Raw genomic sequence first — 26,628 nt, 5'->3', positions numbered from 1 at the left:
CTACGCTGCTGCTATTGCTGCTATACCCCCTTCTTCTTAGCCTTCTGCTATTTACGACGTAGTCGGTCTTCCTCCTTTAGGTAAGAGTACTTAGTATAGCAGCGGTCGGAAGGGTAAGTGCCTTAATAGTATAAGCACTTCTCGCGATTTTGACTATTCTAGTTGTTTCTACTACGACTACGACTATTGTTATTGTTTCTACGGCTACTACGACTGCTACGGTTCGAGTTACCCCGACCGTTGTTATTACTATTACTACCTTACTATTATAGTTAGCGCTAAAGACTAAAGAAGCCGTTATATTAGGCCTAGTTTAATTAAGCTACATTCTTATTAAGCAACGCGCTAATAATGTTGTTAAGTGTATTATCGTTAATAGTATACTCGGAGGCGCGCATCTGCTCTCGGCGTATCTATACGAAAGCCTCGTAGAATAGAGAGATCTATATAATAAATATATAGATAGCCTAGTATTAGCTAATAGCTAATTTAGTATCCTTTAAGGCACTAAGCTTCTTCTTGTACTTATTATAGAACTTCTTAATATCCTTGCTATTATACCGAAGAGTAATATATTCCTAGTAGAGCATAAATTTAGTAGACCTACCTTTACTAGTATATTTCTTATATAGGTAAGTCTATACTTCCTACGATATAGCGAGACTAAGTAACGACTGCTAAACCTCGGCGATATAGTTAGCAAAGATCTACGTACGCGCTAATTAATCTTTTGCCTCCTATTTATCTTGTCGGTCTTTAAACTCTAACTAAGTTTTAGAAGACAACTTAATATTAGGCTTTAGGCGGGTCCCTTAGATATAGCGCTATACCTATATGCCTTTAAGGGCACCCTTAGCGGCATAAGACTATAACGGGTAATTTTCCTTATTCTTTAGCTTAGGAATATTGCTTATATAAGCGTTAGCGGTTATAGGGGGAGCTATTACGGATAGCGACGGCGATATAGAAAGAGACTATAGACTTGTTTTAAGAGGTAGCCGATAGGCGCGCCTATGTTCTAGTATAGCGGACAGCTAACACTGTTAGTAACCGACTCGAGTCTAGTACCTACTAGAATACTCGAGAGCGGCGGCGGCGACGGTATTAGTATCGGCGTAATTTTTAGTAATAAGCGCTGTCTACGTAGCAGTCGGATTAACTATTAGAATACGTATTAAACGTGTTATGCGTATTAGAAACGCAGGGGGCTTATAACTACTTAATGTAACTAATATATTTAGAAGAAGGACTATCTACGGAAAGTCTAAAGATAAAGTGCGGCAGTTATAGCCTTAGGCATTAGGCACGTAATAGACCCTAACACCTAGACACACACTCTAAGTTCTTAGGCCTTAAATACCTCGCGTTAAATTATCGATAAGTGTTAAATTATCGATAAGATAGTAAATCTCGTGTTCTCGTCTTATTATAGCGTATCTTATACTAATTATAAGTATTTAAGCCTAATTATCGATTTCCGCCTTCTTAGCGCTATATTGTAACCTTATCTCTTGCCTTTGCCTTGCCTCTCTTGCTATAGTAGATAATACTGTATTTTCTATAGCGCTAAAGTAGTCGGCGTAGGCCTCGAAGGCCTCGAAGGCCTTCGGTCGATAGCGTAGTCGCTCCGTCTCGTTTAGTAACAAACGAAGCATCTAAAGTACTATATAGACCGACAGGCATAGTACGAGGTCCTCGAGGTCCGCTTCCGCCGCTTCTTCGAAGTCGTCTATTATCGCTATTCTATCGTTACTACTATATATTCTATAAAATACCTACTTCTACGACAACTACGAGAAAGAGCGAGACATATTATACTAAACCGGAAGGAGATGGATCCGTACGAGAATAGGCGCCTGTTCTTTAGCAGTTTAATTATAAAAGCAAGGCTCTCTTACTAAAGGGCTGCTTTTAAAATTAGCCTGTCTAAAGAGGTAGATTATAGATAATTGGACTGTCTTATAGACAAGACCTATAATTGAATGGATTATAGGTATTCAACGCGTCTTATGGTGGACCCACTCGTCTTATGGATAAGACACCTCAATTATGGATAATTGAGCGCGAGGTATTCAAGGCCTCAACCCATTGACCACCGCCACTCAGGCCGCTCCACTCACGTGACAATCACGTGAAGTGCTGCTTTTCGTCCACTTCCATGGTCACTGCAGCACAAAGTTGCTTCGGAATGCAACTTCTTACATCCGCCTGCAGTGCTCACCCTGTCCGTGCATACCACGAACCAGTCCCTCGTCAGACTCATCAGGGAAGCAGCTGATCTGCACCTTCTGAAAGCACCCCATCAAGCGACTTCCGTAGTATTTCCAGGAGCACTACTATAATTTAGTCCCAAGCTCTCCACGACAACTCCAGAAACGCGGCGAATGGGCTGCATCCGGGACCTGACAGCTCATTGCTACCCTTGGAAGCCTTGGGACATTCAGACCTTTCAAGTCGCCTGCTACAGTTGGTGGCGGCAGTGCGAAGTGTGCGACCATTCCTTCACAGCAAACTGCTGACGTTTGGACGCTTCATCTGAGGATAATAACAAGACTCATCATCTTGAGGCGCAGCGATTGGTACCTATCTAGAGTTTACCAGCTACAGCTTTGCGCCATCCGGCTGGGAACGGAAAGCAGGATCAGAAGGTGGAAAGACAAGGTATATTCTAAACGCGACCCCTTCGCTTTCACGCGACTCGGGTCTGGCAGACTTCCTCAACGCCAGCGGTGTCCTTCGTCGTCCTCATCAAATATTCCATACACCGGCCCCAGGAAGGCCATACTTTATGCGATAATCCATGGCGAGTTTCTCATACTCTTCCTTCCTTTTCTGCTTCTCAATTTCCTTTGCCTTGGCTTTCTCCGATTCAGAAATATCGCTTGATAGTCGTTCAGACCCTGTCACTTTCGACCGTATCTTGTCCATTGCTCGACTGATGGACGACCTCTTCTCTGCCTCAACTAGCGTCTGTGTTGATGCAGTCGACGTGCTACCCGCTCTAGTAGAAGCCGTGTAGAGGGACTGATCTGATGGGCTCGACATGTCGGTCTGGTCCAAGGATATCTGACTTGGCTTCTTCCGTTGACCTTGCAATCTATTAGCGTGGAGCCACCGAGCAGGAGACCAGGGCCGCAACTTACAGATCTACTACTTCTTCTGTTCCCTGGGCTTGCGACCTGAGAAGATGGTCTTGATCCAACTTCTTGTGAGCACCCCGATCTCTTTCAGCTTTCGGCAGTGAGCCACTTGCTCGAGGTTCTCGTTGATCGCGATGGTCAGACAAGGCACATACATCCAGGTCTATGTAGTTGTGCCACATATATACTTTTCCTAGCTACTACCGATGAGCCATCAGCAGTCATCAGCATTAAGCGAACGCCGAGACATCAGTGTGCTGCCTGATCACACTACATAGCAGCAATACGCGGCTCGGACGCACACCATCGTCAGCATGGACTTCACTACCCCAACCGGGCAAGCGAGATGGTGGATTAAGGGCAAGATTGCCAGAGAAGTCTCGAAGGATCCATCTCGGAGCTCAGTCTCGTAAGCTTTCGAATGGACGCGGAAGCGTTCGGTGGTGTAACCGTTGTATCGAAGACGGTCAGTCATCAATTGAAGCTCTGCGGTAAACGGTAAACCCAGAAATAGAGATGGCCTCCAATGACATGGCTCGGAGTTCGGAGTTCGCCCAGCTGCTGCGTGTGGTCCGCCAGTACGCATCTCTTGCATGCGACATTGGCGGCCGATCGGTGACAGCTAGAAGAAAAATGACTCGAAATGATGGGGATCTTTGCGGAGCAATATCTCTGGTCGTGATGCTGCTGAACGTGACTGCAAAGTGTGGATCAATTTCAAGTCGGTGCACTCTTCGCTTCCAAGTTCCATCGCATCATGCGCCATCATGTAGTGAGCTCTGAAGCGACAATATCTCGAATACAGGGTGTATGTAAACCGCATACAGGAAACCGACCGGAGACCAAATTGCCAACCGTCCCTCCCCTCTGAAGATTCGAAATCTTGACTGGCTGAATTCGAATTCCGAACAGATCTGGTTACACCCCGTATACCGCATCAACCTGCACACAACTCCAGGCGCACTCGGACTCGCGCGTGTTGTTGAGAAGACCTGCCAGAGGGTGGTTTGCCGCTTACCCTGGACATGAGCCTACGAAGCCGCTAGCATCATGAAGGGCGCAAGCACATGTGTCGTCGAATCGTTCGTTGTTAAGAGAACTTAAATATTATTAGCAACTAGTCGACAATTCGCAGACACGCTAGTCACCTTGTGATCTTATAGGCTAAGTCATAGTCATAGTTGTGGGCCGCAAGGCAGTCATGACCACAGCCTTTTGGATCATTCGTCTGATCAACACAAAATGCTCTTGCTGTCGTAAGACGAAGACATCCATAGTACCCCAACGATCTGCATTGTCGGACCTGTGAGCAATCACACAGAGCCCCATTGATATATGCCGAAGCGGTTGATGCGAAAGCGAGAGTAGCAACGAAGGCGAGTATAGACCGCATAATGTTCTTGCTATGTCGATGTTGACTGCTAGTGTAGAGGTCAGGTTGTGATATGGACTGTCTATCAAAACCAGCGATCGTAAGCACGATATATCTGTCGCATACGGGAAAACAACACTTCAAAGTTCATTCAACTTCACCCTCGAGGTAAAGAGTTGGTTATGAAAATTATAACCTAACACAGGCATAACCTGCTTCTGCCATTATTATTAGATCAAGCAGTAGTGGCAGGGCTCGGAGGCTTTTCTGTAGGGTATAGATAATAGCACCGAAACTTTGAAAGAGGGTGCATACAATCCGCAGTGAAGGGCTGGATTGCCGACGAACTCTGTAGACAGTAAATGGGTGAATGACTCCTGACAGAATTTTATCCTCCAATCGCATGAAACCAGCCAGATCTCCAACTCGATTAAGCGCAAGCATCCTGCATCCCACCCCCAACACTCAAAATGTCGGCACATTCATGCAAAGTCATACCGTCCGCCGCTATTGCGAAAAAACTTCTGGGAGAAGTGACTGCCGGCATCAAGGCCCTAGACCATCCACCACGCCTTCACGGCTTCCTCGCAAATGCGGACCCAGCTGCCCGCAAATATGCGGAATGGACGCAGAAAACTTGCACTGAGAAGTAAGGACCAAAGAGCCTGACCTCGTACCCACACACAACTGACTGACTGTATCTGGACAAAAGTGGCGTCGACTTCACCCTGCGCGAAGTCAACCGCGAACAGCTGGAAGATGAGATTCGCGAAGCCAACACCGACAGCAACATCGAAGGCATGATAGTCTACTATCCCGTATTCGACGCGCCGCGAGATCGCACGCTTCAATGGACAGTCAGCTTATACAAGGACGTGGAAGGCCTCTCACCACAACTCATCAGCAACATGTACCAAAACATCAGATTCCTCGACCCACCCGAAAACACCAGAAAATCAATTCTCCCGTGCACACCGCTGGCGATTGTCAAAATCCTCGAGTACCTGAATATCTACAACCCGATCCTGGACTATGGGAAGCGTCTGCATGGGAAGCGAATCACGGTTATTAATCGGAGTGAAGTTGTCGGGAGACCTCTCGCTGCGTTGCTGGCGAATGATGGCGCTGAAGTGTACAGTGTGGACATCAGCGACATTCAGCAGTTCAGCAGAGGTTCCGGGCTCAGGAAGCAGAAGCATGAAGTCAAGGACATGGAAGGCTGGACTTTGGAGAATTGTTTGCCGATTAGTGATGTGGTCATCAGTGGTGTTCCTGGAGAGAAGTACAAGGTCCCGACACATCTTGTGAGGGAAGGCGCTGTTTGCATAAATTTCTCGAGTGAGAAGGTGAGAATTGTGTTTTCAAGGGAAGGGTACCTCTGCTGACTATGTCAGAACTTCAACCCCGACATCAAGGAAAAGGCATCAATCTATGTCCCGGCTATCGGCAAGGTCACGATCGTTGTTCTGATGCGAAATCTGCTCCGTCTCGTGCAGAACACGCCGCGCGTGAATGGTGCGAAAGTATAAGGTCTGATACACACCAGATTTGGAAAGCTACTCAATCAGTCCTTTCGGTCTTCCTGGTCTGCCTCGCGTCATTCCATGAATACAGCTGTGGGGGCGAATCTGGACAGTTCCTATCTCTCCGTGCATAGTATCGCCAGATCCACGGCAGAACTTCTTTCAGCTGGTAAATCGCATGCTTCTTGCTCGAAACACCAAAGACATAATTCAACTCTTCTAGACTCATGAAAGTCAGGCTTCCAGCTCCCAACGTGGCTCCTGATGTCTCGCGGACTAGGAAGAACACAAGCACGAATGCGACCACGTTCAAGCCTGCGAATATGCCCAGCAATCCTCCGTGGCCGATGTTGACTGTAATGATAGGAACAAAGAGGGTGAGTAGTCCAAGGCCGAAGAGGTTACAGAAGACTGCGAACGACATGCCGACGACTCGGTTCTCCAGTGGAAAGACTTCAGCCGAACTACCATGATGTTAGTAATACTGCGGACGAGTGCTGTCGATTTGATCCTTACAGCGTGAATGGTACCGGTCCCATCGAGAACGAATAGAAGATCATGAACAGGTATGTGAAGAAAGCAATCACTGGAACGTGCGCCGAGTGTCCCGATGGAATCGCGTAGCTGACAGCGGCGGCCATCATGGACAAGGCCATGAATGGCAAGGCGATGAGAAGCAACCATCTTCTGCCACGTCGATCAATGAGCCAATAGGCCGGCTATATGAAAAGTCAGTACGATCCCTGGCACTCGAAGATGATTTGACTTACAAACGCGAACAGAAAATTTATCAGTCCGACTCCCCAGCTGAGGAAGAGTGGCGTCAAGAAAGCTCCGGCATTGATGTTATTGCTTTGCCCCGATTCACTGTCACAGAACAAATTCGAGCTGTACAATGCCAGAACATTAACTCCACAAAGCTGCTGGGATATCATGCACACGACAGCAGCAACAGTAGCTCTGCGAATGCGCTTGTTGCTGAAAAGCTGTCCGAGTTTCTGCCAATAATTGACAGATCGAGCAGGAGCAACGCGAGAACGGAGATGGATTCTCGTGCGGAAACGACCTTTGTTCTCCTCGACAGGTTCTGGCACCTCGACGACATGTGCTCCCATCTCCGCATCTGTCTTCTTGCCCGTCACAAAGCGTTTCTCGACTTCCATTTGGTAGTGGGTGTACAGGAGCTCTTTGGCGGCTAAGATAGGATGACCACGCAGGCTGAGGAGCGTCTTGTACGCAGCCGCATATTTCAACGGACCGCGCTTCATGAGAAATCTTGGACTATCGGAGCAGACGAAGATGAGTGTGAGAAGGACGATGGTGGGCAGGACTGAGGATGCAGTCTGCCATCGCCATGCATCATCGCCTGTCCGCGATACGGCAAGATTGGCCGTAAAGCCTAGAAATATGCCGAGGGCGTCCATGAGCTGCCAGTTCATCACCAAACTGCCTCTTATGTGAGCGGGTGCGACCTCTGCTGCGAAAACTGGTACGACTGATGCCTTGAGTCCCATGCCAATGCCAAGGATGACACGACATGCGAGGAGTTGTCGCCAGGTATCGCAAAGCGCACTCCCGATCATGGACGCCAGAATGAGCAGGCCGGAAAGGCAGATAGGTGGTCGCCGGCCAAGGAAATATTCATTGAAGGGATCCGAGAGCCAGCAGCCGACAAGACTTGCAGCGAAATACGGCGCTGCATTGACGATGGCAAAGATCCAGGCATCGCGACCGGTTGGATCGCACCCTTCAGGTACGCTGAGTCCCAGTTGTCGTGGCCAGTTCAGATTTGCGCCATTTGCTGCTGTTTGGTTCCAGCCTTGGACCACAGCTGCAACACAGAGAGTGACGATCGTGACCTGGAGATCTTTGGGTTGCTTCCAAAACCCGTTCCGGACTTCGTTATCGAGTGCTTCTTTCTCTTCGTCGGTTAGAGATGGTACACTTTCCCATGCTTCTGGATCTCGAAGGATCTTTCCAGCCTATAGTTTGTTGTTAGCGGATGAAGACGTTCGTTGCGATGGGTTCTCTGTTCTGCAAGACCACATGGCGTCTGGAAGTGGGAGCATTGCCTTGACGAAGATCTGCTCCTGATTTTTTAAACCATAGTTCTTGACGAATTGTCTGCACTTCTGTTCGACCTCGTCTGGTTTCAAGCGTATAAGAGGGTTGTCGATCCTGAAAACATTAGTCTTTGTACACTTCACGCATGACCCATGTCCTACAAGCAAGCATCGTTGTCGTCGAAGATGTGATCTGGTGCATCGAGGATTGAATCGTCATCAAATGCGGACTAGATCGCTTGTTAGACATGCTATGCTCAAGGCAGAGAATTTTGGATCAAACTAACCTCAGCGTCCTCTCCTTCACCAATCCTTCGGCGCGGCCCAGAAGTTTCCTGCAAGTCAGCCATAGTGTAAGGCGTACGCTGGCTACGAAACGTATTCTGGCATCCACCACTGAGAGTATGTCTAGCCTAGCACCCCAGCCTTGAAGTCCAGGTTGGATACGCAATCCTTTTTGCATCAAGCAGTTCTGGCCCCCAAGGCTGTTGTGCTGATTATCTCAATACAAGGCGCAGCTGGGCTCACGAGACATGTTCTTTGTCTCTCTTGCATGAAGGAGCGCCACAAGCAATAAGAAATGCTTCCGCAATACCTTCCGCCAACAGTCTTGGTGTGTCAAATCAGCCTCGGCTGCATAGCCTCCACGAATACACAATATGCCTCGTGCATCAAGTATGCAGTCAAACAATGGCGTTTACATATCTGCCTGTCGTTATTGCCTGACCGGTCTATGTTCATGCAGCACAGATACAAGGAACCATGAATCCGAGCTCTGTAGCGGTCGATGGCGTGTGGAGAACGAGCTGGGATTGGCGGGGCTTGTGGGTGAAGGTACATGAAGGATTTCGGAGTCCTTTTTCCGGGGAGACGAAGCGAAGCGAGTGTGGTGTCGTGGCGAAGCACGATCATCCTTCGAGTGCGTGTGCAAGGATTCACTCATTATTTTCGGAACGTGCTTGGTCGCTAGCCTAGAAGGCGGCCTCAAGTCAAGTGACAGCGTTACACATGACTGGTCCAGAGTAGAGGCAGGCAGTGAAATAGTTCCCACTCTACAATGCCCTCTTGCATTGGCTGTGCTTCGATCCATACTGTTTCCACTCACGATTGGGATGCCTTACGACATTGATGGCAGAATTACAGACTGTCGCGGCCGTACTCGATCTGTTGAAGATCGCGTATCAGGCTGGCGTATTCCTGAAGAAAGTTAAAGATGCTGACAAGGTTGCCTTCGATCTGAATGAGAGGATCAAGAGGCTGAGGGGGGTCCTCATTGGTGTTCAGGAAGTGCTTGAACATCGGGATGAGCATGAGGTGTCAACACAAGGCAACGATGCAGATGTTGCTGCCAGGATTGATGAGACAGTCCAGTCCTGCAAAACGACGGTGGAGGAACTTCAAGTGAAGCTGGGCAGTTCGTCTAAAGACCAGCAGAAGGCGGGGAGATCGCTGCTGGACAGCATCAAGCTTGCCCTGAGGCATCCGTCGATCAGTCGTATCAGCAATGAGCTCGAAGCAAGAATCCAGATCTTGTCAACGGATTTAGCGGTTCTTCAGTTCTTCGACAACACCAGGACATCCGCGAACATTACTGCTAATCATGACGAAGTCCTCAAGGCCCTGTCGACCCTTGGTGCACAGGTCAGTAACGCGAACAATCTGCTGAGCGATTTGATGAGAGCCCATCACGAGTTTTCTGTATTCCAGGAACAACGCGCAGCTGGGGCAACGTTGGATGAAACCTATGAAGACGTCAGCGAAGATGCCATTGAGAAACTCACGGAATGCCTAAGAGCAGCTGAAGATGTCCACGAAAGATACACCTCAGAGTGGCTCCCTGACGATCGCTCGGAGAGATTTCAGCGTGGTTTTCAGATCGACTCGCCGCTTCCTATCACCACACCATCGATTCGAAGGCAGTCAATACGTGCACCATCTCCTGGCGCAATTGCTAGCCCTGGTCCTGAGCCAATTAACATCGATAGACCTGCTCAACTACCCGAAGAAGACGACGACGTCTTGCCGCAGGAAATCTTGGATAGGTATATTGCCGCCTACACTGAACGGGCCAGTAAGGAACGCGAAGTCGAGCACTTCAACCAAGCCGAGATCAATTTGAACCACGCCATCCGCTATGCTCAGACTAGAGAGTCATACTATGGTGTGCCGTTCGAGAATCGAGCAGAGATGGAGGAAGAACTGGCGTTCTTGTACTCCAAGCAGAGAAAGTGGGCCGATGCGGTGACGAAGGTGATGGGCCTGCTTAGAGATAGAACAGGCTCGACAAGTGGAGGAAATGAGGCAGATGATCAGAGCAGCCTTGTGATAGCAAGGCAGAACCACCTTTTGGCATCAATTTACTTTGAGCGCCACAAAGTGAACTCCGGCTCCGAGCTTAGCAGCACCACAGATGATATCGAGAGTGCCGAGACACACGCGAAACGAGCTTTCAATCGGCGCTGGAAGGTGTTTGGTGAACGCGGAAGGCCAGCCGAGGAAGCAGATCAGCACAATGCCTGTATCGAGCTTCTTGTCCGGATCCTCGAGACTCGTGATAAGACGGTGGAAGCCAACGAGCTGAACAAATTGCTCGTCGAGGGCTCATCGTTGGCAAGTGACAGCATAAGGAGAATTTCAACAGCCCATGCTCAGCAGCCGGAAGAGTACAGCATCTTGGACAAGCACGACATTCTGGTCGAAGCGATCAAGTCCGGAGATGCCGATCAGATTAAGAGCTTGTTGGCCGCAGGAGATCTCGACCTTGAGACATGTAGGGAAGGCAAGACGTTGCTCATGCATGCTGTCGAGCAGTCGGACCAAGGAACGGTTCACAAGTTGCTTGACCCAGAAGTTGGTGCCGACGTAAACGGGAAGAACAAAACCGGCCTGACCGCGCTCCATCTCGCGGCGATGAGTGCTCGCCACGATATGGCTCGTTGCTTGCTGGACCACGACGCCGAAATGCTGCCAGACCGGAAAGGGCATACGCCAGTAGTCAAGGCCGTTTTGGCTGGCGACCAGACCATGGTACAGGTCTTCTTCCATCATGAAGAGTCGACGCTGGAAGTCAAAGACAGCGACGAATGGAGTCTGTTGCATTATGCTGTAGACAAGGGCAGGTCGGAGGTGGCCGGCTACCTGCTTGACTCTTGCCCTGAGCTGAAAGACTCTGTCGACCGAGCGGGAAAGACAGCTCTTCATCATGCGGCAGAATCGGAAAAGCTGCAAGTGCTGCGAGCTCTGCTTGAACATCGGCACAAGGCTGATGTAAATGCCGTGGACTCGGTATCTCGGACGCCGTTGTATCTTGCAGCCTCGAAGCCATCGACACCGCATCGCGAGAAGGTGGTGCAACTGCTTGTGGAGCACGGCGCTCTGATCGACGATAGAAGGCCTCCTCCCCGGGCCAGAGACTACTCGTCTCTTAAGAGACACACTCGCCCGCGACAAGACAGTGCCATATCGAGGACGAGCGTGAGCACTTCTGGCACTGTTGGCACTTCTGGCAGCAATTCGACAAGCTCATCGAGGCTGTCGAGGTTTCTCGGCCGCCATCACTGAAATGGGCTCTGCTTGTATTGTGTTTTTGATGATTGATACCCGGTTGCGTTGCGTTGCCTGCTGCTTCTTGTTCGTGCAGTTCTTGTATTGTGACATTGGGTACGGTAAGGCGGATAGAGGTAGCATAACTCGCGTATTTGAGACGTATGTGAGAGCGTCGGTGATTGTTCATGCGGATGAGCATGCCATGTTCCTGCGCAAACAGTGGAGCCACTGCACGCGCTCTGTGTCGATACGGATGCAGGAGGTATGTCATGCGTGGGCGCCATGATGGCAAGCCGGCCACCCCATTTACCAGGATGAGCAACTTCCAGCACGTTTCTACCACCACACTCATTATTGCACGACGGTGCTGTTGATCGCGCAAAGAGTTCTACCATTATTATTATTGAGCGGCAGCTGTCGAACTCCTGGACGGCCTGGAAGGAAAGCTCTACCTGGCTTCTAAGCGTGCGGAAAGGGGGATATCGTAGGTAATGCTAGAGAATCCGCATCCGCATTATTCCCAAAGCAAAGCAGGCTGAGGCAATCTCACGAGTCACGGCGCTCGCGAACCGTTACGTTTCACAACCTCCTGCACAGCGCGCATCTGCGCTGTTTGCCGTCTTGCCCTTGCCCGATCGCATTGCTGCGCTTCACCAGCGCAATTGCATCTGAACATGCCCTTCCAGGATGTCGTCCGCGCCCTCTACGACTATCCTGCGCAGTCGGACGAAGAGTTGGACATCAAGGAGGGTGATCTCCTGCTGGTGCTAGAGAAGAGCAGCGAGGACGACTGGTGGAAGTGCAAGAAGAAAGCAACTTCGGAGGATGAAGATGAGCCCGAGGGCTTGGTGCCCAACAACTATGTCGAGCCCGTCAAGCCAGCATACCAGGCCAAGGCACTGTACGACTACTCGCAACAGACGGAGGAGGAGCTGAGCTTTGCCGAAGGTGCTCAGCTACATGTATACGACACGAGCGATCCAGACTGGACGCTGGTGGGCAGCCGTGGCCAGTATGGTTTTGCGCCAGCCATCTATCTCGAGCGTATTTCATCCACGGCAGCGGCAGCATCAGCACCAGCAGCTCGTCAGCTGGCACCCCCACCACCAAGCCTGCCGTCACGACCGCCGGAGGACCATGGGCCCATCCCGGGCGAGGAGGACTACCCAGCACCCGGCTCGCAGTCGGCATACTCTCCTGAGCCTGCCGCAAGTAATCCGGCAGCGCAGATCGCTGGCTTGATTGCGCAAAGGACAGGAGGAGCTGCTGCCTCAAACAGCGCCGACCGCGCAATCGCCTCTCCGCCATTGCCCACACGTCCGCAGTACACTCCCGAAGAAAGCGACGACGAACCCGCTCCGTCTCTGCCACGAAGACCTCCATCGCAGCACGGGCCCGCCTCGCCATCTTCTGTGCAGCCCCGGTATGCTTCTCCGCGCTCGCCGGAGCCACCAGGTGTATTGCCTTCTCCACCTCATAACCGTGTAGTGTCATCTCACTACGATGAGGAGAATGGAGATGATGCACTGCGCTCGCCTGGTGGCTTCCACCTGTACAACGTTCACGAGATGATCTCGCACATGGGCAAGAACAAGAAGATGCCCACCACGCTAGGCATCAATTTAGCAAAGGGCATAATCATGATCAGCCCAGAGAAAAGCAAAGATGGCCCGAGCAAAGAGTGGACCGCGGAAAAGTTGGCGCATTACAGCATTGAAGGGAAGCACGTATTTGTGGAGCTTGTACGTCCGAGTAAGAGCATAGATTTTCATGCGGGGGCCAAAGACACAGCACAGGAAATCGTCTCTGCTCTGGGTGAGCTTGCGGGAGCAGTGAGGCAAGAAGGCTTGAGAGAGGTACTGGCAGCAAGTGCAGGATCAGGCGCAGGAGGCATGAAAAAGGGACAGATGCTTTATGAATTTATGGCACAGGGGGACGACGAGGTTACTGTGGCTGCTGGAGACGAGGTGATTATTCTGGACGATTCAAAGAGCGAGGAATGGTGGATGGTGAGGCGCATGAAAAACGGCAAGGAAGGTGTAGTGCCTTCTTCATACGTTGAGATCACTGGAACCATACCACACGGATCTGAAAGCATCACGGGCTTGGATGCTGCACGAAGCACCGTTGAGCAGAACAGGCTTGAGGAGCAGCGATTAGCAAAAGAAGCCGCAAGAGACAGGAAGCGTGATGGAGAAGTTGGACCTGGCGTAGCTCTGCCGGAACGGCATAGCAGTTTGGCTGGTGATACGCGACGCACGTCTATGCGCAAGTCCGATAAACGAAGTTCAAAGGACCAGCCTAAGAGCAAGCCTAACGAATCTAGGGTCAGGACATGGACAGATCGAAGCGGCACCTTCAAGGTCGAGGCCGAGTTCATCGGGCTCAGAGAAGGCAAGATCCATTTGCACAAGCTGAACGGAGTTAAGATTGCTGTCCCAGTTGCGAAGATGGCTGTTGAGGACTTGGAATACGTTGAGCGGGCCACTGGTGCGAGCCTCGATGAAGACAAGCCACTCTCCGACATCAAGCGCAGGAACACGCAGAGACAGAAAGACAAGGAACGCGCGAATGGTACTCGAGGTGCCGGTGCTAGCGTTCAGAAGGATGAATACGACTGGTTCGACTTCTTCTTGCAGTGCAATATTGACCCTCATGTCTGCCAGCGTTACGCCCAGTCTTTCTCGAGAGACAATATGGGTCCTGAAATTCTGCCCGAAATCGACAGGCAACTCTTGCGAACACTTGGTCTGAAGGAAGGTGACATCCTGAGGGTCATGAAATTCCTCGATAACAAGTATGGACGGACACCAGCCAACCAAGATGGCGAAGCCAATGGCACCGAAGGAGGTCTATTCGCAGGCCCTGGAGGTGTTCTGAAGAACAACACTCGGAAAGGCAGACCTGCTCCGCCCGTGCAAACCAACGATGTGGTCGATGAAAACGCATTCAAGCAAGGCGGGAGTCCCGCACCCAAATCGCCCGCGCCAGATGCAAAGGCCACACCACTCACATCTGCACCTGCTAGGCAAGCGACAGGTGGATTTGACGACGATGCTTGGGATGTCAAACCTGCGAGGTCGCAGACGCCTACGACGGCTGCCGCTCCAGCAGCTACACCATCACCTGCTCGAGCTCCGTCGCCACCAAAGCCGCTCATCAATGATGACATCGCATCGCTGTCAATTTCTGCACCACCTCTGCAGCCAACCCCTGCAGCTCAGCCTCCGCCTCCAGCGCCTGTTGCGGCGCCTGTTCAGTCTCCGCCTCCAGCTCAACCCCAGCAACCACAGGGCGCGAACCAAGCTATCTTCGACAAGATTGCTGCTCTGGCACCTGCGGCACGACAACAGCAATCGCAGCCTGCCGGGTATCAGCCACAATACATGCAGCCTATGCAGACCGGATATCAGCAACAGGAATTGCAGCCTCAACAGACCGCCATGCCGAGACAGAGGCCGGCGCCTCCCGCACAGCAAGGCACTCTCGGTCTGCTAGGTCTGCCACCTCCTCCACGTGCAGCTTCCGCTCCTGGTTTCCCGCCACAACAACAGTCTTCATTTTCTCCGCCCCCTCTGCAGCCACAGTTGACAGGCTATCAACCTCAACTGGCTCCACCAGGCCAGAGCATGGCGGCTCTGCAGCAACAACAGCAGTATCAACAGCTGCAGCCTCAGCAAACAGCATACCAGCCACAGCAGGGCTATGGACAGGGTCAAGGCTTCAATCAAGGCTACCAAGCGCAGAACAACATTCAATCCATGCAGCAAAACTACCCTGCACTGCAGCCACAACCCACAGGATTTCAAGGTCCATCGCAGTTTGGCCAACAACAGCTCGGTGGCGGCGGACAGGCAGGCTACCAGCAGCAGCTCGTCAATGGAGTGCAGACTGGATCGCCTTTTGCTGATCCACCACGAGGACAGTTTCAAGCTACGCCGTCTGGTCTCTCGAATTCGTTCACAGCACAGCAGCCTGGCTTCCAAGCTACCACCTTCAACATCTCACAGCCTACTGGCATGAATGGATTCGGTGCTCAAGCAACGCAGGCGCAGGCGCAACCGCAGCTGGCACCTCAGCTGCCACCTCAGCAGACTGGAGGAGTATTCGGACCTTCACAACCTTTGCAAGCGCCGGTCGCTGCGCCATTGATTCCTCAAAAGACCGGGCCTCCACCAGCAGTGAGATTCGGGGTTCAGCGCGGGGCAAAAGCTTTGATGCCGCAGCCGACCGGCAGAGCGAATCTTTCGAAAGCGAGTAAGTGTAGTGAATGTTGTGCTCGCGCAAGAATTGAAGCTGACCACATGAGCAGCGCCGCAAAATCCATTTGGCTTCTGAGCACAGTTCGGGCAAGAGATGCATGGTGTGTCGAATGTCTATTGGGGCAGGAATGTGTACATGTACATGGTAATACTCTCGCTGATATGTGTCCCATATCAAGATCAAGTGAAGCTTTTGACCGTGCGTCGTGATCCTGTCTTCTCTCACCATTTTGCTACTGTGTCACACACATGCCTGCGGCTCTGTGCAGGGATCTGAGGGCTACAGTGGGGTGTCTGTATTCTGGCACCGCCAAGGCCGCACGTGCCTTCGGAAGTACGCGGTTCCCTATAATTGTGACGAAACGCACCCATTTTCAGCTCTTCTTTGGGAATAGCGTAGCACCGCTGGCACCGCTGGCACCAACAGCACCTACTGTCGCCACCGCCAGCACCATTTCAGAATGAAGCCAAAGTGTTGGTGAGCCATTAATGGTATAGCAAAATGGAGGTGTTGTTATCGCGCTCTTGCCTCAATTGTCTCTCTATCTACTTTACTGTCGCTGTCGCTGTTGTCGCACTCGCTCTGCCTGCTCTTCTAATATCTGATCACTTGGTGCCCATGGTGGCGGTTTATCGTGTTGCTCTATGGCGCCTGTCCATGGATTATGGTATAGCTTGAAGCGCCTATTCCACTGTTGTATATCGGCATTAGGCGGTGGTCGGATTGGTGTGTTCTGTGGAAGGTTCTCGACAGATAGTCGTTCGACCGCCGTACGTCGCATTGTTGGAGGGTATGGGTGTGCTGATGGCGATAATCGGTTCGCTTGATAACAATATCAATAGGAGAGCCTTGCTCACTGTCTTGATACATATCAACCACCAAGCTGACCTTGCAATAGTTATTGGCAGCAAACTCGGGTTTGTGATGGCCTCCAGCAACACCTTCTGCACCGTTCTTCTTCTTGTCCGCCGCCGTCCGTTTCGACTCAATACAGCGATAGTATGCCTTGGATACATACCTACCGCTAGCGCGATCCTGCTTCACCTCCGTAACCTTGTTGCGACTATATACATTGGACATCAGCTTCATACCAACGAGGAAATCGTCATACGGCAATGGTATGTCCTTCTCAGCAAGGAACAACGTTTCTCGAAGAGCCTTGAAGTCAGTATGGCCCTTGGTAGCGCCAGCGGGTGCTGGTTCTTCCATTATAGCGATATTGCTAAAGTGGTGGAGGCGACGAGGTGCTAAACATTCCGAGAAGCCCAAAATTAAGCCTCGAACGCATACAAATTCGTGGGTCTTGGCGGGAACACAAAAACGTCATCAATTTCGGATTCTCTACGGACCGAGTTAAGCGAGATTTAGCGAGGTGCCAGTATACAGACACCTCTACAGTGCAGACCCGGACCCCACCACGCGAACTTTCGCGCTCCGCGAATTGGATGACGTTGATTTGCGCGGATGTAAGAATTTCGAAGCGCAGCTTGCATTGATGGCACTTGATCATCACTCCGGTATGTCGCCATGTCCGATATTCAACTCTACCTCTTGGAGGTGGACACGAACAAGGCGGCGGCGCAGCAGATCGCGCAGCAGAGCGCGAACAAACTGGAGACGCGGCAGGTGAAACTGTCGGATGTGATTGCGAGCGTGGGAGCATACATCAACGACGAAGGCGATGCAGTCATGCGTGCGAAGTCGGTCGCCTACCTGGCAGACGTGCTGGAGAAAGTGCCACCCAGAGCGCTTGCCCTGCAGGAGCGACGGCTGCTGACGGGCTTTGTGCTTGGCCGTATGGAAGGCGACGTGGAAGGCAGCGGGGCCTCCGCCAGAGCGCTGCTCGCTCTCGAGAAATTGGGCAAGTGGGATGCGGAAACGGCACAGAGGGCAATGACCACCTTCGTGAGCCACACCCATCCCCTCCGACAGTTCCCATTGCAGACGGACCGATATGCCATCCTCCAGCTCCTGGATCTGCTCGTGGCCCGCTACCGCCCGCACATGAAGCAGCTTCATGAGCACGATCCGGAATGGTTGCGCGCGTTCATCTCCTATTTCGACGGCGAAAAGGACCCGCGAAACCTGATGGTCATCTTCTCGCTCGTGCGCGTGCCGATGGCCGAGTGGGAGCTTGGCGGATACGCACAGGACATGTTCGACGCCGTCTTCAACTACTTTCCCATCACATTTCGGCCGCCGGAGCATGATCCATACGGCATCACGGCGCAGGATCTGAAAGATCGATTGCGCGATTGCATAGCAGCCACCTCGGATGTTGCGCCATACGCCTTTCCAGCGTTACTGGACAAGCTGGATTCGACATCGATCAACACCAAGAGGGATGTCCTGGTGGCAATTCAGGCATGCGTCACCGGCTATTCCACGAACACCATTCATCTGTACTCCGTGACTCTTTGGGATGCGTTAAAGTTCGAAATCATCACCGTGCAAGACGAGCATCTGGCAAAGGAGGCGCTCAAGGCGTTGGCACTCATAGCACGGAAGTTCGCGAACGCCGACGCACCTCTCAATGCCTATCTTCGGCCAATCATCAAGGAGTGCAACGAGCACCTGGAAGATGCGCCGACCAAGCAATCGCAAGGTGCCGGCCGCATACTGCTCGCCATTGCCAAGACAGGCTCACTGGTGGCCGATAAGATCGCCAAAGGCATCCTGCCTACATTGTTCTCCCTATACTCAAGTGCAAGCTCGATCGCGAAAAGGAGAGGTCTCCTAGAGGTATACAATCATCTCGTGGATGCGTATCTGGACATCCAGAATTCTGGTGGAGAGGTGCACCCGGAGTCTCTGCACACTTTTGTCGGTGAGGCAACTCAAGCTATGCTCCACGCACTGGCAAAAGCACCTTCTGCCGAGGTCTCGTTCCGGCTCACAGCTTTGCAAGGCCTCAGCAAGCTTGTAAGGGCTCGCAAAGTGTTGTCTGAAGAGCAGACTGGGCTTGCAGTTGGTGCCATCGTGGATGTTGTGCTTCATGAGCGCATCGAAGGCCATGGCGACATCAAGGATGAAGCGATCAAGAGTCTCACAGAAATTGCACGCTCTCTTCCTGACTCCATACGAAGCCAAGCTGTGCCTGCGTTCATGGTCCAGCTGCCGGACTTTGCTGAGGACCGAAAGACATACGGGCCTGTGCTGGAGGCCTTCGCCCAGCTGAGTAGAGAACAACAAGTGTTTGACACGATCGCGCTTCGAATCATGAACAAGCTGAAGGCCGCTAGATATCAGAATGCACCCAAACACTACCAGAAAGATCTTCTCCTGGCACTACTATACTGTTTCACAAATGGCGTACCGCTTCTGGAAGACGGAGTCTTGCGCAGCTCATACTTTACCGATTACGCCCAACCCTTGATTCAGCAGGTCCGTGAAGCATTGCCATCGCAACGTGACGACATGACAACAGACATCATCGGACGGATCACGAACATCATTCTTCGACAACAGACACCTCACTTTCAAAGCACAGTCTACAACAAGAATGTCGACTGGCTGTCGTCAGCATCGACAGATGGTGTTGGGAAAAGCACAGATGAGCTCAGAGCATTTGCGCCTTTCCTTTTGTATTACTATGCCGCCATACGGCCAGAAATCGCTGAAGCGAACGATGTGCTTTCATCGCTGCGAGCTCAATCTACCTATCTTCTTGGTTCAGATACAGATCCTATCGGCTTCACAATAGCTTTACGCCACGTGTCGCTTTTGGTCAACAAATTCTTCGACCCAAAGGCTGTCGATAAAGCGCTGGAAGATGCCGGGCTTGAAGTATCTGTCTTACTTAGTGGCGGCAATTCCACGCACAAGCTTGATGCGGCCTTCGCGGTGGTGAAAGCTCTTTTGATTCAAGGTCGATCCGGTGCCCTCACTTCGAAGTACTTGCAACTCCTTCTCCAAAACCTTGCAGTCACCGATAGGTCATTCGCGCGAAGGTTCGCGGGACTCTTGGCTCCGGATGATATTCTGACCAAGGAGAACCACTGCACGGTGTCTGGCCTGTACAAGCAGAAGACTTTCGGTCACACGATACCGGCTATGATCGAAAACGTAAAGACAGCTGAACCGTCAGTCAAGCCGAACTATCTGATAGCGATGTCTGGAATTCTGCGATGGCTGCCATACGCACTCATGGAATCGTCACTGCCTTCTCTGGCTCCCTCGCTCCTCCAGAGCTTGGATCTCAATGACGCGGCAGATCAAGAAGTCAAGTATTCGACTCTGACTATATTTGAATCTCTTCTCATGCATGATGCTCAAATTGCGGAAGAGCACTCTGCGTCACTCATTACGAGGTTACTGAACTCCACATCCACGCCAGGAAACCAGGCCAAAGTCAGAGCGAAAGCACTCCAATGCTTATCATTGGTGCCTCGCCAATTGAAGCGGGAAGCCGTTGTGCCTTACCGAAGGCCGGTCGTGAAGAAGCTGCTGGGATGCCTGGATGACGGCAAACGAAGCGTGAGACACGAAGCGGTCAAGTGCAGGAGTGCATGGCTTGCTCTTGACGAGGGTACCGAAGAAGAGGAATAGTAATGCCAAGATGACATTGTTACTAGAACGACATAGACTACACTGCACTTCGGGATCCGGTTCGATGACGCTGATTCCGCGATACCTTCGTGAAAGATTCGACTTGGTTAGATGATTTATCTGAGTCTGAGTCGAAGCCGCATCAGAGACCATTTGTCTTGAAACAACTTGAGTTTTCTTGCACGAGATAGCAGCCAGTAGAGACATGCTGTGTTTGTCTCACCCTTTGCCATGTGAATGCTCCGCGGCATTTCAGGTCAATCAAGTGCTATGTGCCTATGGATAAAAGGAGCGGCGAATGCCTGGTTCTCAATCTTCGTTTACCACTCCCGGAGCATCTCACAGATCGCTAGCAATCTGACCATCTCTCTCGACGCGCGCATCGCCAGTCATTCAAATGCAACAACACATGCACATCGCAATGTCGCTCCGAAGAACTTGGAACTGGCTATTTGGCACCCGAACGATCCATACTGCTTCTCATCTCGACGTAGTTCATCCCGAGAAACCTATAGAAGGCTCCGCAGCGCTACCACCGACGGACGAAACATTTCCTGAAAGCACAAGCACAAGCATGAGCGGCGAAGATTCTGAGGACAGCTTTAGTTCCGAGTCTGCTGAAATCTTGGACGAAATCATGGACTATGCTATGGACGATGCCGAAGAGAATGCCCTTGTGACGGAACACCTTGCGGCTGAGATGGAGGTTTTTCGAGAGGATTTGCCAGCGAGAATTAGGCATGGTAAGATCCACGGTTCATCGAGCGATACGGTTTCCGGCTTCAGGACAGATTGACCGTACAATTACTGGGTCTCGACGACAATGGCGTTGAGTCGAAAGCCGTATCGAACGCAATTGCCTAATCATCGTCGAGTAACCTGCTGGTTCTGCAGACGGTTGGTCTCGTTGTGGGAGATGAGGATGCTCTGGAATCGCTTTCACGACTGACGATAAGAAAAAGCGTCAACGAGAAAGAGGGCGAAGACGGCCAGGCAAAAAAAAAATCCATCAGAGGTGAACCAAAGTTGCGGTTTTTCAAAACTTGACTTCTTCGTTGACACCTATCAACCATCCCGAAGAACCAACCACTTCCCACTCAAACCGTTCCTCAATCACCCACCAAAAAAAAAAGTCAATACTCACTCCCGGGCACTTTCTCTCTTCCCTCCCTCCCTCCCTATCATCCAGCTTCCCTCAAACAAACACCGGCGCGGTCCCCTCAACCCCAAAAGTCCCAGGACAAGGCCCATTATGAATACGCACAGAATACCAATCATTCTCCACCAAAGACGCCCGCGAACTTATTCTCCCCCGCATCATTCTCTCCCACTCTCCACACACTCCTCGAAACCCTTCCTCAACATGGGCCGGATTTCTCCCCCGGAAGCCGACCATCCGCATCCACCTTCACATTTGCCGATCACTGCGGCGCATAAAAGTGCGCCGTTTTTCATTGCGTTGGTAGCCGATGTTTTTTTTTTCTTTTGGAGAGTGAGTGTTGGTCGTTTTTTTATCAGGTCGATGAAGGTGGAGCCCGCTCCTTTGGGGGCTAGGAAGGTTGTGCTGGAGGAGGGGGAGCAGTTTATTTTTGAAGGGGCGGGGGTCGGCGAGGGTGAGGGTGAGGAGGGTGGTTGTCTGGTGCGTATAGATGTTATTGTAGGACTGTTTTAGTTATTATCTTTTTGAATTTCTTCTCGAGCGACGCACGATCAAGTTCATTCTGATTCGATAGGTTGGTTGTGGATTGATTTGGAGAAGAGGTTGGGAGTTGGTATACATAGTATGCAAATTTTTCGTTGATCTGTTTCTTGAGATTGATCTATCTCCTTTTTTTTTTAATATATCTCATCGGCCAAGATCAAAGTCCTTCCACAACACTTTCTCTCTCGAAATGCTATTCTGGTCGAAGAAGCCATGTCGGTGGATCTGGTCTCCCCACATAGTCGTACATGCAGTCGAAGGAGCTGAGTGTCGGCAGAGAAGGATACGATCCGATCAAGATTTGAGCAGCACCACTGCAATGTCGTGGGGGTGACGATATGGGATCAACTTCTAGGGCATCTCATATCTTGGTGTGATAGTCCGATGAAGTTTTGAAGTAGAACCTGTCGGAGAGGGTGATGGGGACTTCAGCATTGCCAAGAGCTAGTCTATATATTCGGCGCGGGTACTCCCGCTCTGATTCAAGTATCGCTGCGGTGGCCGAGTGGTCTAAGGCGGTAGATTTAAGTCTGAACTTGAAACTCTACTCTCGAGAGAGGCGCGCGTTCGAACCGGTAGGTTGTTCCAGATGTTCTTTCTTCACGAATATAACTCTAACGAGTTGCAGCGTCCGCAGCAACATCATACATTCATTTTTTGGCATTTGCGGTATGTAGTCTTTTTTGGAAAGACTCACTCACTTCAGCTGGCGCTAGGTTCAACGTTGTGGGGTCTGTGTTATGCTGCGCCTGCTTCCTCTGCTGAAGTCGGCTAGCCACTTTTCATATTATCACAGGCTTGTAGTCACGTTCTACAATCTGAAAGATCATTGCGTCATTGATGAGTTGTTGTCGCAATTTCTGAACTGGAAAGTGTTGATATCAAGTACGCCGCCAGCAGCAAAGCCCAGCACAGCCTCGGGATGCCGCCTGCTGCGCCGAGTTTGCGATAACCACTGCGGTTGGAGGCTTGGGGTACTCTGTGTGACAAGGAAAGCTCACAGCCAATCGCCAGCAGCTCAAGATCAGGCACAGGCACAGGCACAGGCACAGGCATCCTCGCAGCAGCCAAAGCGAGGTCCAGCGCCAGTATATGAACGAAGCTATATATCAACAGAGGCCGCCGTGGAACCCGCCAGGCACCTGTGCAGGTCATAATCTGCTCCATAGCCATCAACCATTGTGCATAGCCCTCGCCATGTGTTACTCTTTACTATAGTCCGTCTCTCAGACGTGGTTGATGTTTGCATGGCTCAGATGCAGTCGCAACTCGCCATATTATCTTTGGAAACATCGCCATCTCTAACTCTTCCGCCTAATGTGCATTCGTCCCTTTCCGGGACTACAGCACCACCATCGATATACGTCACATTCAAGGTGCTTCAGCTGACCGCTTCATTTCGAAAACGACTCAAGTTGAGAACGCGTGTCCGAACAAACGAGGAAGCCGCAGCGCAGAACAAAGAAGCTTGCCAAGACTTCGAAAAGCACTCGTTTGCGCAGATCAATTGCGAACTTAGTCGGCGACCAGTCTGGTGGCGCTCCAAAACAGCGTCCAGGAATCGAGTGTTCAGGGAAAGTGACGGCGCCGTCATCACCACTTCCCTGGGACCACGTGAACAGCCATCTGACCGAATCGCAAAGTATGTGAGAATGCAGTGCAGTGCAGGCCAGGCCAGGTGCTCATACTGACAGCACTCAGGCTTCTTGAACAGCTCGACCAATCTGTCCCCAGCAGCAGGATCCTAGACGTCGCCAAGAGTCACAAGCAGTTCCTCGCCAGGCGCTACGCGTTTGCTGTTGATCAGCTTTCTCTCAGGCAGCTCACGCATCTTCTCGTCCACGTGAACGACTTGCTCGACATCCTCGTGCCTACAGCGTTCTGCGCCTGTGCACAGGGGACGAGATCTACGAGGCTGGCTTTCACGAGTCCTTCATTGCCAATCTCATTCACCTTCTGCTGTGCCTACAGCATCGGCTGACCACCTCGATCATCGAGCGTTGCATCGAGGGACTTCTGCAGCACGTTAAAGATTGCCAGAAGAACAGGGATATTCACTGTGATGAGTTACTGCTTGAGTATCCCAACGCAAAACATCCACTGAACACCACCTGGCCTTGGGCGATTCGTCCCAGTCTAGCGGTTCTGTGGGGCGTGTGCCGGATGTTCTACGACCGCGGCCATAACACGAATAAAAGCAAGGCGCTTTTCGACTCGGAGGGAAATATGGTGGATGGGTATGGTGCAGTCATCGTGCCGCAGCAGATCGTCGACCAGTACGGCGCGTATATTCCCGGATTCCGCCGCCAGCAGCGCCAGTCACGGTCGCCTTTTGACGGTGAGTCGCTGCCTGCTGCCTGTGGCTGTGCCTGATTTTATCGTCATCAGAGTGGTCAGATGCTGATGATGAGTGCGAAAGCAGGACTTGCGGATGCCATGTCTCCAGCCCGGACCAATAGCCGTGACGTATCATCTCGGGCATCCAGATCTCCGATAACCTCTCTCCCGCTCCCGACCCGTGCGTCATTTGACCGTAGTGCGCCTGTCTCGTTCGCTGCCTCCGCCGCCGCTGCACAAAGCGCTCCAGCTCCAGCTCCGCAGCACAACGCAGGTGACCTTGCCAACTATTTCGGTTCGTCGCTGCCTCAGGATTCTCTGCTATACGATCCATCTGATTCTGGCTATTATCCTGCCTGGGACGAGCACGCGTCGGCTTTCCGGAGCCTGGATGACTCTGCGAGGGCACAGAGCCTCCTGCCACGAAATCTGACACCGTCCATTCGACTCTCCGCAACCGACCTTCCCGGGCGCGCCCAGCACAATTGCCTGGCGCAGAGTCGTCTTGCGCCTCAGGCCCACGCGTCACTTTGCCACAATAATAATAACACTTACTTCCCAGCACATCTCGGCCCAAGTCAAAAATCACACATGCATCAAGAAACAGAGACTATGCAGGTGCCGCCTTCACCCATCAGCGCGCAGGCCTCACCGGACGACACAACCACCATGGGCGAACCGCAATCAAGAAAGCGGTCGCACAGTATGATGTCGCAGCAGGAGCCGATGACGATGCAGAGCGAGGTGCCCATGCCTGCGCGCGCACCGTCTGTAGCGTCTCAAGGAGTCGCAGAAGCATCGCCACGAGGCGAATTTTCACCTCGTGGTTCGCGCGCATTCAAGCGAGGCGATCCGCCAGTCAACGCCATGGGGAAGTACATTTGCACCTATTCCGAAGAGTGCACAGATCAGAGCTTTGATCGGAAATGCGAATGGGGGTCAGTATTGCATCTTCAACCCCTTGAGATGGACAAACCACCTCTCGGAGTCTGTCACCAGCCATTTCGGGGTGCGTGAAAAGCTAACGTCATCGCAGTAAGCACATGGACAAGCACGATCGTCCATATCGCTGTCCACATCCTTCGTGTGCCAAACTACAGGGCTTTACATACAGCGGTGGCCTCTTGCGACACGAACGAGAAGTCCATGGCAAACACGGCGGACCCAAAGCTCAATTAATGTGTCCTCATCCGGATTGCAAGCGACATAGCGGCAAAGGCTTCACACGAAAGGAGAACCTGAACGAACACCTACGACGCGTGCACAATGCGAAAGTAGAAAGCTCAGAGGATCCAGCAATGCAGAACATGCAGTCGCAAAGCACAGAGGTCGCTCCCGGCGCTGACGAGGCTGAGACTCCAGCATCTCTTGGGGCTGTACACGACCCGGCACTAATGTCTTCTGTTGACGTCAAGTATCATAAAGACAGTTTGCCAGCGCTTCTGGAGCAAGCGTCTGCCGACCAGGAGATCAAGCGCCTGCGACTCGAAAATGAAAGCCTGAAGACGCGCATTTTGGAGCTCGAGGCGAATGATAGCTTTAAGGAAGAACGATTACGCAACCTTGAGAACACGATTTCGCAACTTCACGTCAAATATCAGGCCCAAGCAGCTTCCGAGCAGCTACAAGCGGCGGAACAGCCCATGGAAAACGGAAGCTAGGAGAGACGTCGGGAAAGGCCTACTCGATTTCGAGAACAGAATCATGCTCCATCGCAGGAACCAGCCCACCAGATGTCAAATGGAGGCATGGAGAGCCAGATTCGGGAAAGCTCAAAAGTGAGCGCTCACGACCATATATGGGAATATGTTCACTGTGATGTTGCCAAAATTTTGGAGGAGAACCAAAATATCCATGAAATGCATTCTCGGTGAAAGCCGTGTGTATTGACTGGAATGAGCTGCAACGAATCACTCCCGGTGGGTCCTGAAGGGATTGGCACCGATCAAATGGACGCTGCGAGTATAGTGGACGCAGTCGGAGTGAGGCGCAGTTGGCTTGATTGGGAGGAGGAATATTGCTGCCTGCTTGCTTCGAGATTGCTCAGATCATCATTCACTGCTCTATACCCCAAACCTGCACGGTAGAGTGTATTACTAGCGCATTCGTCAAATGCCCAGCGCTTTGTACGAAA

The 26,628-nt window shown here is 51.6% G+C and overlaps 6 protein-coding genes across 6 annotated transcripts; 4 read left to right on the top strand and 2 right to left on the bottom strand.

The window, feature by feature from the left end:
- Positions 1-2,047: 2,047 nt before the first annotated feature.
- On the bottom strand, positions 2,048-3,322 carry MYCFIDRAFT_169295 (uncharacterized protein; the record flags this gene model as incomplete). The annotated part of the gene is made up of 12 exons (XM_007922706.1): positions 2,048-2,079; positions 2,103-2,115; positions 2,155-2,165; positions 2,203-2,288; positions 2,363-2,461; positions 2,496-2,553; positions 2,599-2,622; positions 2,694-2,734; positions 2,764-2,784; positions 2,819-3,089; positions 3,116-3,150; positions 3,180-3,322. The coding sequence occupies 12 exons, from the start codon at positions 3,320-3,322 to the stop codon at positions 2,048-2,050; spliced, it is 834 nt and encodes a 277-aa protein (XP_007920897.1).
- A 1,660-nt stretch (positions 3,323-4,982) lies between these two features.
- MYCFIDRAFT_28591 (uncharacterized protein) lies at positions 4,983-6,041 on the top strand (the record flags this gene model as incomplete). Its single annotated transcript, XM_007921685.1, has 3 exons — positions 4,983-5,161; positions 5,225-5,858; positions 5,907-6,041. 3 exons carry the CDS (start codon positions 4,983-4,985, stop codon positions 6,039-6,041), a joined length of 948 nt encoding a protein of 315 aa, XP_007919876.1.
- Positions 6,042-6,130: 89 nt separating this feature from the next.
- On the bottom strand, positions 6,131-8,448 carry MYCFIDRAFT_85696 (uncharacterized protein; the record flags this gene model as incomplete). The annotated part of the gene is made up of 4 exons (XM_007922420.1): positions 6,131-6,499; positions 6,552-6,754; positions 6,806-8,017; positions 8,386-8,448. Coding segments are annotated over 4 exons (1,845 nt in total), but the record flags the coding sequence as incomplete, so codon positions are not given.
- A 3,870-nt stretch (positions 8,449-12,318) lies between these two features.
- MYCFIDRAFT_123895 (uncharacterized protein) lies at positions 12,319-15,982 on the top strand (the record flags this gene model as incomplete). The annotated part of the gene is made up of 5 exons (XM_007922705.2): positions 12,319-13,099; positions 13,163-15,014; positions 15,096-15,358; positions 15,503-15,901; positions 15,957-15,982. The coding sequence occupies 5 exons, from the start codon at positions 12,319-12,321 to the stop codon at positions 15,980-15,982; spliced, it is 3,321 nt and encodes a 1,106-aa protein (XP_007920896.1).
- A 1,452-nt stretch (positions 15,983-17,434) lies between these two features.
- On the top strand, positions 17,435-20,519 carry MYCFIDRAFT_158718 (uncharacterized protein; the record flags this gene model as incomplete). Its single annotated transcript, XM_007922704.1, has 1 exon — positions 17,435-20,519. One exon carries the CDS (start codon positions 17,435-17,437, stop codon positions 20,453-20,455), a length of 3,021 nt encoding a protein of 1,006 aa, XP_007920895.1. The 3' UTR covers positions 20,456-20,519.
- Positions 20,520-25,104: 4,585 nt separating this feature from the next.
- MYCFIDRAFT_209515 (uncharacterized protein) lies at positions 25,105-26,596 on the top strand (the record flags this gene model as incomplete). Its single annotated transcript, XM_007922703.1, has 2 exons — positions 25,105-25,432; positions 25,531-26,596. Coding segments are annotated over 2 exons (953 nt in total), but the record flags the coding sequence as incomplete, so codon positions are not given.
- Between the last annotated feature and the right edge of the window lie 32 nt (positions 26,597-26,628).

Source organism: Pseudocercospora fijiensis (assembly GCF_000340215.1).
Source record: "Pseudocercospora fijiensis CIRAD86 unplaced genomic scaffold MYCFIscaffold_1, whole genome shotgun sequence".
Lineage (NCBI taxonomy): Eukaryota > Fungi > Ascomycota > Dothideomycetes > Mycosphaerellales > Mycosphaerellaceae > Pseudocercospora > Pseudocercospora fijiensis.
The sequence above is the reverse complement of the archived record's forward strand: the minus strand, read 5'-3'. Positions and strand labels throughout refer to the sequence as shown.